Below are 13,263 nucleotides of genomic sequence, written 5' to 3' on the forward strand. Positions count from 1 at the left end.
CCAGTATTCCGTGCAGACAAGAATGCATAGTGACTTTAAGAAAATATTGAATATGCTAAAAACAAGTTACAGGACACTGTCTAAAGATCACGAAAGAACAAAGCTTTTCAAAATTCCTCAAGGATTGTTGGCGAAGCATTTATTCACATTGTCTTGCTCTTCTCCAAAGTGTGTGTAACTTCCACAACATCTCCAAAATTAAGATACAGTAAACATCCACACAAAAGAACAAGTGGATTATCCTCCAGGCTGAAATTCGTTATTTTAGACACCTGTTATATAAGAACCTTATACAATAAATATATGAAGACGTATTCAGGCTGACCTTGAAAAAAGTATGTTCTTAAATGAGGGTGTTTACTGTACTGTAAATTAAAACATAATTACGTTTAAACGTTCCCAAACAAAGAAGCAAAGTTGCCGGTATCTCAGATTATAATTTCCACAACAAGAAAAGCGGATAAGATTGGCGAAAAATCTACGTTTAGAATTTTCAGAACAGGTATGCACATTGTAGGAATGTTATGTAATGAATTTGATTACATAACATTCCAGACACGATCATGACTAAAACAGTTATACAAACTAACACAGAGAAGTCTCCACAACTGGAATCACGGTCGAAATTGCAAATTGTCCGAGTAATTTGAACTGAAAAGAAGTTTCCCTGGATAGACCTGGATAATGACTCAAATGTATTTTAAAACAGTTTTGTTGTTTTATGCTCCATGGCACGAATGATCAGGTACAATATAACTCAAGTGCAAGAGGGCATACGTTGCCTAATTACAATGATTCTGATTGGTTAGTTGGCAGGCGAAGGCAATGGAAAATTGTACGTGCCAGATATCGTACTTGCAGTAAAAAGACTGAATCGGAGTGTGAACAAAATTTACACTGTAAAAAGTGTAATGTAGATAATACAAAGTCCACGTTAGTCCTGGCCAATTATTCCAAAAATAATCGAAATTGTAAGCTCACGACCTTAGACACGGCACAACAATGACTCGCTTTAGTTGTAAATAAACCAGGCTGAGGCAAAGAGCAATTTTACCTGGGAAAATATTTCAACTTGTACCACAAGTCTCCTTTAGGGCCAGAGTTACAAAACAGTTTATTTTGCGCGTCGTGTTGTCCCCTGCATTCAAACATTTCGTGATATCTTTAGTTGACAGTCCCCTCTTTTCTTCTCAGCGTCTTCCGTTTTTAATTTAAGGGGCCACTGATTCATTTCAACAGCATGGAGCCAGACGGTCTTTCCGACAACACACACTGCCGGATAATAATACATAGTGATTAAAAGGTGGAAGATCACTGAGAATGTGATGGATAATAAGTAGCAAAACAATATTAAATATCACCAAAGGAGCAAGCTATTCTGAAACTCTGGGGAGGATTGTTTGGAAAGTAGGCTGTATCTACTCAAATTGTCAGTTTCCTGCTCTCAAAAGTGAGAGTAACTCAGTACCATAATTACTACGTAAACTGATAAACATGATTACGGTCTTGGACGTTGTGAACCAAATTTAATGAAAAAATGCGTAAGAAAGATGAACAAGTTTAGCGAAAAATTTATGTTCGGAATTATCAAAAGAGGCATGCACACTGTAAAAACGTTGCGCCATGATTTTGTATGTCGTCAAAGTATATTAATTTAATATTACATTTGTTAATTTATTTCCCTTGAACGAGCCATCACGCACGCGATAGAGCCCTGCAACATATATATCAAGCTGTATTAATTAAAAGTGTAAAATCAACAGATAACGTACTATGTGAAAATGTCGTTCTTAAAACACCGGCGAGGAATCGAATCTCGGTCTCTTGCACGCAAGGCAGACACGATAACCACTACCTACACAGAGATTGATCTAGTATGTGAAAATGTGGCTGATTCACTCACTTAGTAACAATATTACTTGGCGTCTGTTCCATGTTAATTATAATTAATTTGAATTAATTAATTACTGAACTAATTATAATTACCCTTTAGAATGAAACAGACTCTGAGAAACACTCGGTATTCAATACTTAACGGCGCCATATCAAATTTGATTTGGTGGACACATCTTTTTTCACCAAGGTTTATTTTTGGGTTCAAAACTTTGGTTAGTCTTTGGCTATCTAGATCAGGTTCCCCGAAGCTTCTACTGGAAAATCATGTTAGAATTTTTATTGCATTCGACGTAGAAAGAACGTACTCTTAACACAGATTGGAGTCGAGATTGTTTGGGACAACTTGATTGCCGTGAATGAATGGATCTTGGGACGCGTATCTGGCATCTCCCGCAGATTTTGCAGGGGCGGTGACATCATCAGCAATTTGGCAAAGGAGAGAGGGAGAGCTTGGTGACATCGAACACTCTCCCTAATCTTTGATTATTTCTAGTATAGTTTTAGAAATGATCGATTGTTTGGGTCTCTCTGTTGTTTTCGTTATGGACACTCTCAACATTTTTGGACCCTGAATCGTATTAACGACAACAGAATCATCTATGCTCCCTGCTACATATAGTACGTAATCTAAACGGTCAGTAATCCCGGTCGGAGTTCGAACATGCAAAGTTCCTCTCACCTTTCAGACATATTAATAAAAGTAATTAACACTAGAAACTCCATTGGTTTTATTAAACGTCAACGGTTTTGTGTTCTGTCGAAGGACGAATTATCGGATAAAACATGACCACGTGTAGATATTTACACTGGAATGTGCAAAGAACTATGATCTCGGAGTTACTATGGCAACAGCCTTCTTCGTGACTATAGCCTGGAAAAACAGCTGAGTTCCTATTTATAAGCCGCTCAATTCCAGAAGTATTCATGTATTATATAATAAACTAGATGTTATGACTGCTAAACAGAAAAACCGGATAAAAACAGAAAGACAAAACAAATTCACTCGGTGTTATATCAATTTCAAAAAGGCTGAAATAACATTCCAAGTGCTTTCGAAGTCACGAAACCTTTCTCAGATCAAAACTAAATGTTAGATTGTTGTCTCTTCCTCTAAGACATTAAACATTTTATCATTTAACTTGGCTCTAACTTTTGAGCCAGTAGTTTATGAAATTCTAGAGTGGGACATTCCTTAACTGAAAGTTTTTGAACATTGTTTGTTTTTCGGTGTTCACCAATGGGATTTGCATTTCATATTTTGTTTTAACAAGATAAAATACACTTGCACCGACAAATTATGCATTAACAATCTATTTAACTCACAAAGGCCCTATGGTGGCAACGGACAGTATTAAGGCCCTTGGGCTACCTATTTGTCAGAACTGGCCGGCCCAGGCTGGTCAGTGTAAACGGAATGTACCAATTTGAAGGCTGATAAGTTTTATGCTAGTCCTTCGAAATTCTTCAAATAAATAGTGCGAAGCATTTTCGGAGAGATCATTTCTCAAGATTTTTCAGCACAATCCCTTCAAAATGTGTGTGCCCTGCCACTTTTGGCAAATGGAAAGCACCCCTCGAGAAAATTTCGTGGCCCGAGTTTCGACTTCCTTTTTGCATTCATATGTCAGGAAGAAATGATGACAAGGCAACTTTTGAGTACGACACATGTTTCTGGCTGCACTAGAATGGAAAAAACTTCATTTAAATTATTTGTTTCGAAATGATTCAGACACCCTCTTTGTCCCGAATTCATTCATTCAAAATTTCATGTAATGAGGCTCTGACTTTCGATGAATACCATTGAAATAGTGATCTTTATAGTAGCATTCGTTTCCATTCAGTTGCAATTTTTGCTCGGTTGAAATGGCTAATTTAGTTTATTTATGATGAAAGATACCTACACCCACAATTCAAAACAATGACAGAAAGCTCAGTGGTGACGAAAAACAGTTCGGAGCCAATTCAGTTGACTTCTGTCTCAGGACTCTCAGAAGGAACTGAACGTTTTCAAAGTGTTCTTTGTATGTTGAGGGCGCCGTGAATGTTTGAGCTATTTGCTGGAATGCGGTGTTTGTTCCGAAGGTAGGCATTCAGGTGAATCGTTCACAATTAGCCAGCAATAAAAACAGATGCATTTTTTTACAAGGTTCAGTTGATGAAATCGAACAACTGCGAATCTTTTCTGAGCTTATGCAACATTTTCTGTTACTTCAGTTATGCAACATACTTCATTTTTGCCACCGTGTCCCAGTCACGATAAAATCTGATATTCTGGGCTTGTTTCATAACGAAATAACTTTCCTTTTATGAACAGCCAAAAATTCTCATCCTAGGAAAAAGATAAAATCAACTTGATTCTAAAAAGGATCACGCATTCCCAGATGCAAAGCCGTGATTATTTGTAAGCTCCGAAAGTCTCTTTCTTTAGCTGTGAGCTGTGTTACAGTGCGTAGAAAAGAGTGACGACAATGTGTAAGGCGATAAAACGCACTGCAAAAGGAAATGCGTTAGTGACTTAAGCGCTAAGTAAAGCCATAGATAGATGGTATGTGGCGACATACTTGAAATGTGTTCGATAGATTATCCACACACAGTTCACAGGGTTAAATTACTTCTTTGTGTCAGCCTTATGCAACAGTGGGACGGGGCGACGCTATCCCCCTCTCTCTGACGGCATCACCCGAGGGTCGAAGCAGAGCGCCATCCGTCGCAATGCTATTTAGCAGGCGGTGTGCGTCACGAAATTCGACCAATCAGAATGCGTTATTTGATCAGTAGTCTTCGCGCCCAAGAACATCAGTTTGGAGAGTTCAGCCTGTCGAAAATTTCGTCATTAACGAAGTCTGTGACATTTTTTCCCGGTTGAAAGTCGTTTCAAAGTTAGAGGAACAAATTGGCTTAATGCTGGTTAGGTTACTTTTTAAGCTGAAGCATTTGTTCGCGTTTGTAGCCATTTCAAAGGTGACGACCTCGCGCCTGCCGCCATGTTGTTTTGGTCGTTGATTTACTGCATTTCTTGAGGCTAAAGCTTCTTACTATTGCTGGGTTTGGACAATACTTTTGCATTTTAAGCGAGCTTATCCTTTCTACTTTAGAATTTTCGGGGTCTACCCGGGTCTACCCCTTATGGTTTTTCCGTTGGAAGTCGTTTAACTAATAGAGAATCTATGAAGAGATCGTGTAAACAAAGTAGCTCAACTCCCGGGGAAAACCGACCGGAAAAAGCCAACGGGCGAATGCTTTTTCTCTCCAACAAATCCAGGAAGGAAATGTAGATCTCTTTCACCCTGAGATAAAAAAAAACCAAACTAAAGATGAGCGAAAGTAATGATAAATACACTGCGAGCAGTCGTACTTTTTCCTTAGATCACGCGCGCAAAGTGACAGTAAAATTATGCAAATCACAAAATGTGACTCGCGGCCTCACCGCTCGCTAAATCTATCGCGTGCCGCAGAACTTAAGAGAAAGAGACCGCTCGACCGCTCGCGGTCTAAATATATATATAAAAAAGCGTCTATAAGCAGACGTGACGGCACAAAATACTAGTATAAGAATAAACATAAAAAAATATCGTCTTTGATTGTCTCCGAACTGGGAATAACTCAACGATATCCAACAAGAAGCATCTACGGCTGCCACTAGACCGTTAAAATTTGCCAAATTGCTGCCTTTAGTGATAGTTTTTGGAAAAGGAAGCAAAGTTTGAATGCCCAGTTTCAGTGCGACTGTAAGTCGACCTAAGTCTTATGTTCGGGAGATGTTTACTCGAACGTGACCAGAGGCAAATGAGCAATTTCCATATTTTTACCCAGCACCCTTTGTGGGTCGTGACGCACACCGCCTGGCTATTTAGAATGTAATTTTGACGTTTACATAGTGTAACGTAAGAAGACAGAAGTCTTGTGTCCGTCTTAAAATAGTCTAATAGCCTTTCAAAGGATAGCTGTCAAATTCAACAGGAAACCAAACCGAAAGGTCAAGTTCCCACAAATGCGATTCGCCCTTTGATAATCCATCCAATTCGTCTGTAAGGCTTATAAATAGCATTGCTTAGTCACCTGCACCAGATGAATATCTGTTCTCGCGCTGTACAGAGCTCCAGTTCGGACACGTTTTCAGAGGCTTCGCTCTAAAGACAGGAGTTTCTTCGCCGAGTTTTCGATAAAGTTAACGAGAATGATGACCGAAATTAAGCCACGAGAGTGGGAAGACATCGCCTTTCGCCTATCAGGTGTGTATTGCTCAAGTGTGTAGTTCTCAGTGTTTACGGAATTGAACTGGGACAGGACATGCGACTTTGCCTCCCAGTCGGAAAATTTTTTTTGTAGGGATGTAGAGTTGTGGAAAGTCGAAAAATCCCTTACTTTAGACAAGAAACAACCGAGACTGACGAAAAAAAATTCCACGGAAGCATTCAAAGACAGAAGATTTTAGGCTAGACAGCTCATACTTCGAGTTTGCATTCTCAGTTCAACGCCTTCAAAGTTACAGACGCTATATGAATGACCAGCAACTCTTTCAATAAGGTTTACAAAAATGTCTGAAGAAGGCGAAAGCTGTCCAGTTGATACGTTTGAATTTCCTTGGAGGTGAAAAACAGTTTTGACACATTTTGTCAATTTGTCAAGACACGTTGAATTTTGATCAATCAGGTTCTCCAGGCTTTGTTGTACTAGCTGTAACTAATTCTATCGTTTTTCCATCTGCAGCACTGTGCGGAGGTTTTGAGAAATACGACATTCTGGAAGACGTGGGATTCAGCGCGCGCAATCGAAGGAAATTATCCCAAGGAACTGACGCAAGACCCAATCTTGATACCTTGTTGAGAAGGCAATCGACCGAATCCACAGTGTCCACCGATTCACAAGAAGAAAGATTAATTTCAATTTCCTCTGAACCAGAACTACGGCAGTCAACTATCCTTTCATCGGGATGCAAAAATACTTTGACTGAAAAAACAAAAATTGTTATTCGTCCTAAAAACACGATGGACTTGGATATGTCGGCTTTCGACTTCACAGAGCTTCGGAGCAACCGTTTAAGTTCCACGGAAATATAAACTGCAATGTTTCCATCGCTGTCTTCTGCTGGAGACAAAACATTGACTGGCCGTACGTGGTCAAAGTTACATCTATTTATGCTCGAATATAATATGATTCGTTTGTAAATATTCGTGAAATCCGCGAGTACGGAACAAAGTTGTACAGATTTGACTAAAGTTTGAGCGAACTGTTGGACAGACAGTCGGAATCGTTGAGAATGAGGAACTAACTCTTCAGCGACAGATCACAAAGAGAAAATGAAGACTATTTTAAGCGATTTTCACAACCACTATATTCTGTAACATTCTAACCATGTAAGTAAAAAACAGTTAAAATAAACGTATTTATTATTACATGTAAAGTAATACACTGTCTTTTCTATTTTTCGTTGACCTTCCGACAAAATGGTTTTTCTGGGAACAGTCTTGTGACAATGTCCTCAGTTGAGGCTTATACGAGATTTAAGGTTGAGTAGAAGTTGATCCACTTCGGTTACAGGAGCACTTCAATTTCTTTGTCGTCTTCTTTAACCCACTTTATGCCGACTTTTTATGCAATAATTGTTTTCACTCCTTTTCCATAATGCCTTAAAAGTAAACAAGACTGTAGTTTATCAGCCAACACATGGGGTCGAGTGTTTTTAGAGCAGATAAACGCTGTCTGAATTCTGTACCTTAATTAAAAGGCTTCTAAAATAGCATTGTAACTTATCTGAACTGTCTATAATTTGGCCTTGAAAACAAACCGTCAAGAGCTTTGAATTCGTGCCTTTAATTCCTCTGTTGTTATCTCTGTTGATTTCGTCTTTCTTGTTATCAACATTTTAGCGCTAAAAGAGTTGCGTAAGCTATCTTACTAAAGCCCTTTATTGTATATTTAGTAATAGATGAGTATCTGTTCTGTGTATATATATTTAGATGTCTTCCCAAGAAAGCAAGGTGTTAATTTCACATCTAACAAACAACGCTGACCTTGTAACAAAAACATGCACAGCAACTTTTCATCAACGGTTCAATGCGGTTTTGTGTGGAGCACTACCCATAACAAAACCAATGAAGTCAAATGTGCCCTTGCCAATTTGCACAGGAAAGGAATTTTTCAAAATGGTCGGAGTATTTCCTGATTAATAAGTACGTGGGAGAAATGGTTTAACCTTAGGCCTTGGTGAAGACCAGTGTCTGCCTTTTGAATGCTCTGACATTCAAATCAAAATTGTCAAGCGATGCTTTCCTGTAGTGTTGTTTATTATGTTGTACAAGGTGGCAAAAAAAACTATTGAATCTGGGTGTGTGGATGAGATGCTAAAGTGTGACCATTCAAATAAAAGCCACTGAGTAGTACTTTCCTGTGGTGCTGTTTATTGTGCTGTACAAGGTGGTTGTGACTTTTGATTCTGTGAATGAAATTTTAAAGTAGAACCATTCCAATGGAAATTATTGATCAGTACTTTCCAGCGGTGCCCTTTTAGTAAACATTTTTTGCAAAACGAAATTTAGGAGGATCTCTCTTCAGTTTTTGTTTTGAGCGGCTATTATCACGCACACGACACTTCTGGGCGTGAAATGTGAGCGTCATTGACCTTTTCCTCGAGTCTTATGCTTCAGGAATTTTACAAAACCGGAGCGTCCGACGTCGAGTCAAAAGATGAGACTAAGATAAGAGTAAACCTCTGCAGGTCATAGTTGACTTCATCAAGTACTTGGAAGCTGAAGAATGGTTCCAGAATGTTCTACGCCGGTTCTACGTGCGCTCAGTGGCCAATCGGAAGATAGAAAGGAAAAAGGAAATATTTCTTTATCCCGAAAGGTTTCTCCGAAATTTCATTGTCTTGTAATAATTATTTGAAAAAATAAAAAAAGAAAAAACAGGGAGAGAAATAGAGAGTGTTTGATTAAGCATTCCTTGAAAAAAAAAAAAAAAAAGAAAGAAAAAGCTATCTTCTCGCGCGAAATTTCACCTGCAAAGATTTTGATCATTTGTTTCTTCCTCGCTGATTTGTTTCGACCTTCTAATAGCAACACAATGCAAAATCCCGAAATCATTTAGTGCTGAATATGTTTATACAGGCCTCGACATGCAGAGTTTAGCCCATGTTTTTATTATTTAAGCGAATTGGGCTTAATCCTTTAAAGAAGTCAAGTGTAAAACCTCCCCTAATAGATTTTAACTTTTTAGTCTCCGATGAACAACCAAAGCAATTAATACATACCAAGCAGTATTTTCATTCAGTTCTGTTGATTTTTTCCTTCTTTTGATTTTGGATCAGACTTTAGGAGTGAAAGAGAGATTAATACCCGCATAGTTCTAACGGTTAGCCTAACTTCACACGTTCAGGTCCAGTAGACTTCGTAATACGGATGAGCTATTTCAGTGCTCGTCCAAGCAGGGTGACTTCTTTCCATATGCCCAAGGGATCTTAAAGATTTAAAGGTTCTAATCGCATTCTTACACAAAATACTTTGAAAGTTTGACATTGGTTACAATTTTCTTTGGAGCTTATAAACACTGATGTCTGTAAGTTTTCAAAAGATTTCAATTTTGTGAGTCAATTAGAAAGTGAGGACAAAGATTTGAAGCTTTTAAACGGAGATGATTTGGCCCCTCAGATTTTGGCTACAACTACATTTCGGTATTTCACTCCCGCACTGGAATTAAAAGTGTTTCCGTCCATAAGTGTATGTTTAGTAAGCCGAGATGCAAAAGAGTAGCAGACTAATAAAAACGACGAGTCCCCCTTTTGCGTTGTCTCCCTCACACTAAGGATAACAATGCCTAATTTCAGTTGAACGGAGGTTGAGAGGGGAGTGAGGATTCGTAATCTTTTGGTGATCTCAACTTGAGAACGTTTAAAACAGTGTTAACATGGCCAGGTCAAAGGGAAGAAAGCTGGTTTGTGTTACATATGTATTCTAACATTTGGGGGTCAAATGGAGCTATCAAGCAAATCCTGACGGTCCTCCTCGTCAACCAAGCCTCTTCAATGCTCTTCAATGAAGGTGCAGTGCTCTACCAACTGAACTATCAAGCAAAACCTGACGGCCCTCCTCCTCATCAACCAAGCCTCTTAAATGCTCTGCAATGCCAGTGCAGTGCTCTACCAACTGATCTATCAAGCAAATCCTGCACAATGATACACTGAACATTTAAGCAAAAATACTTAAGATGTTGTCTCTTGTGTTCCCAAGTCGTTTAGTTACCTTTTCCGACAGTAAAGGTATATTTGCGTGAGCTACTGAATTCAGTTTGATCTGTTTGTTTGTTTGTTTGTTTGTTTGTTTGTTTGTTTGTTTCAGCTGAAACTTTTCGTCACAGAAAGTTTTAGGAAATGGACTCATATTTCTCGAATTAATACGAGCCGCTGTTGGCTTTGCGAAACTGCTACTTGACCTTACCTCGCATTTTTATCGAGATATTTGCCCTTCTAGAAACGAAAGGAATTAGTTTTCCAGCCGGTGGAAGGGAAATTTTGAGCTGAAATTTTGCCTAAGAAATCTTTAGATTCTGTTTAAAACTAAATCCGACTTTCTGAGGCGATAAGGCGAACAGATATCCACTGAGAATCGTTCAAAGATGTATTTTGAGGTCAATGCGATGGACAAAAAATAAAGACATTCTACTGGCTAAGTCAGTCTTACAGACGTTTCTTAACGTTTGGCTAATCTCCTCCTCAATGCTGATAAGAAAGTTTTTTAAAAAATTCTTCAAAATAAGATAATCGTCAAACGCCAATGGGCGTTAAATTTTAACCGTCGACAAAATGTTTTCCCCTACCAGTAACGAAGACTGAAGCATCAAGAATAAAACTGATGAAATTTACACTGAGTGGACCGACAAATGAGATGGCGTAAATAATTATATTTTTAACCCTCAAGGGTGAAGGTTTCACCATTAGGGTTTTATCATCAGCACCTCGTAGTTTTTTTATTTTTGTACCATATCCTGTCAAAGCCTCCTCGAACCGTCTTCACGTCTTAGTCATGGTCGTTTTTCGTTTAACTGGCAGGCGTAACCCTCACAAGTTTTTCAGGTTTATACAAGTTTTTTTCAGCCTCGCGGTGGACGTCCAAGGATCTCTTAAGCGTTTTCATATGTTGTTTACGTTATTTTCCTTTCCGTTTAATTTCCTGCAGATGACTGTGCCCTTATTGGTCCGACTGCAATAACTATAACTGTCGGAAACGCATCATTTTGTGTTTTTCCTCGAGAGTGAAACAAAGTTATTTTTCAGAGTAAAGGTTATCAAACTTCTTTCACAAGGTATTTGCACATTTATCCTTTTCGTTTAACTTTACACAACCGACTTGTGCTTTATTGTTTACAAGTTCAACATCTGTCGGAAACGATTTCTTTTTTCGTATGGCTAAAACACATTTATCATTTCATAGCCTAACGCTAATGCTTTTAAGTAATGTTTGCCTTGATCCATGTTTAGTTCCGTTCAAAAGTCATCATAGATTTATACACAACCGACATTTCCCACCTCGTGGGCAGGTCAGTGAAATCAATTCTAGCAACTGCCATCAGACAATTACCCGTGAAATATAAGTTTATTTTTTAAGTAAAGGTTATCTTGGTTTGCATAGTTTCGCGTTATTTCCTGTTATACCGCTGTGAAATGAACAATAAAATGGGAAACTTGTCGCCAGTCGGCAAACGAAACAAGCAAGCAAACCAAACAAGTATGAATACATATCTTCACGTATCAACGAAGCTAATGAACTTTCCACGTGTAAGAAGGAAAATCTTTATTGCGATTTTAAAAACAACGCCTTAAATGGTTATTAGTAGGTCATTATAAAGGACAACTACTTCTTGTGTAAAAATAATTGAACATTAATCGAAAAACGGCGGCTTGTTTAAAAGTAGAAAAGTGATAGCTTTGAAGCTAAGAACATCTTGTACCATTCACGCGTCCGACGATATTCAATTGAAAAATAGCTTGTTGAATTACAGTTTTTCGTTCTCTCACGTACATAAGACGTTGAGAATATCTTATATCGTACGCGTCACTATTTAAGCAATTTTCATTTCAAATCTTTCTGATCCTTCTGTGCGTACATGATTTTCTCAAGAATCACTTAAGTAGGCATTTAGTTCAAACGCGCTAAAGCAGTTTAATCAACTCAAATCTTCTTAACAGAAAAACCCACATGAGAAAAGGCACGCGAGAAACCAATTAAAATAATTTAAGTCAACAGGCCAAAAAGGAAATGGCCAAAACCAAACTTTCCGATGTGGTTTTAACTTAGAAATATTCTTCCCGTTTGAAGGTGCAAAGTAATTGTTTTCAAAACCACACTTGAGGTCTCAGAAGAATGTTCCGTCTTCCTCTGATGAGTACTAATCGCATACATGTGCGTGTATTTTTTATCGCGGTCGATGGATAAACGGATTCTCACAAGGAAATATTCTACGTTAAAACGCAAATACGTAACTGATAAGGGTATTATTGGGGAGAACACCAAGACCTAAATTCTAACTTTAAAGAGTTCACAAGTCATGCAAGCAACCTTTTGCGAGTGACCCGAGTGACTGTACATTTTGTTTTGTATTGCATTCCGTATGTGTAGTGTCATTTCCAATTTTTTTTTTTCGGGAACGTGGATGTATCTATGTTGTTGTTGTTGCCGTGTATGCTACGCAAAACTGTCTTGGCTCCTTTTCAAAAACTGTTACGTCATGGTCGTTCACTCCGGCAGTTTTTTTTAAATTGCAAATCACGCACGATCACAAACTTAACAATGATCATGATTACGACAAATCTGTACGCCTCGGCTACAGGGTGTGACACATTCCGAGAGACCTCCCACAATTTAAGCAATATGCAAAGTTAACTTTGTAAAATATACTATTGAGAAACAATGAAGTATGAAAGATCTGCTAAGTACCTTTCGTTTCAATATGCATACTTTGAGACAGTTTAGCTCCAAAGGATTTAAAGAAAGAAACAAACAGCTTCAACCGTAGAACAAACAGAAATGGGATAGGAAAGACTGTATTGCTCAAAGTTTTTAATTGAATGGTCATGCAAGCTTTGGGATTTATAGTTAATCCACGGGTCGAAACTGCTTTAAAGAAATCACCTTTCAATGTGTACGTCTGGTATACAGCACCATAGGAGATAAACGCTCATTGATAGCTGAGAAATGGCTGAAAATTTGATAGATAACTAATATTCCGGCAGCGCAAACCAACTCCCATGAAAATGCTGACGTCGCGGACGGAACGAGTGATGCCAGATTCACCCGCAAATTAGGCGCCATTGAGATTCAACCCACAGACCTCATAAACAAGAAAGTTCCTGTTCACCGGAAAGTAAAGGCA

The 13,263-nt window shown here is 38.4% G+C and overlaps 1 protein-coding gene across 1 annotated transcript; it reads left to right on the forward strand.

The window, feature by feature from the left end:
- The first annotated feature begins 5,948 nt into the window (after positions 1-5,948).
- On the forward strand, positions 5,949-7,304 carry LOC146463644 (uncharacterized). The gene is made up of 2 exons (XM_085084205.1): positions 5,949-6,128; positions 6,607-7,304. Exons 1-2 carry the CDS (start codon positions 6,074-6,076, stop codon positions 6,954-6,956), a joined length of 405 nt encoding a protein of 134 aa, XP_084940331.1. The 5' UTR covers positions 5,949-6,073; the 3' UTR covers positions 6,957-7,304.
- The last annotated feature ends 5,959 nt before the right edge of the window (positions 7,305-13,263 follow it).

The sequence above is a fragment of the Pavona decussata genome, unplaced genomic scaffold, assembly GCF_977016875.1.
Source record: "Pavona decussata unplaced genomic scaffold, jaPavDecu1.1 SCAFFOLD_175, whole genome shotgun sequence".
Taxonomy (NCBI): Eukaryota; Metazoa; Cnidaria; class Anthozoa; order Scleractinia; family Agariciidae; genus Pavona; species Pavona decussata.

What these genes read in the sequence shown, in the direction of transcription:
- LOC146463644 (XM_085084205.1), top strand. Translation starts at nt 6,074, where the DNA reads ATGATGACCGAAATTAAGCCACGAGAGTGGGAAGACATCGCCTTTCGC. An exon ending in CATCGCCTTTCGCCTATCAG is followed by an intron (nt 6,129 to 6,606) that starts GTGTGTATTGCT and finishes TTCCATCTGCAG; the next exon opens with CACTGTGCGGAGGTTTTGAG.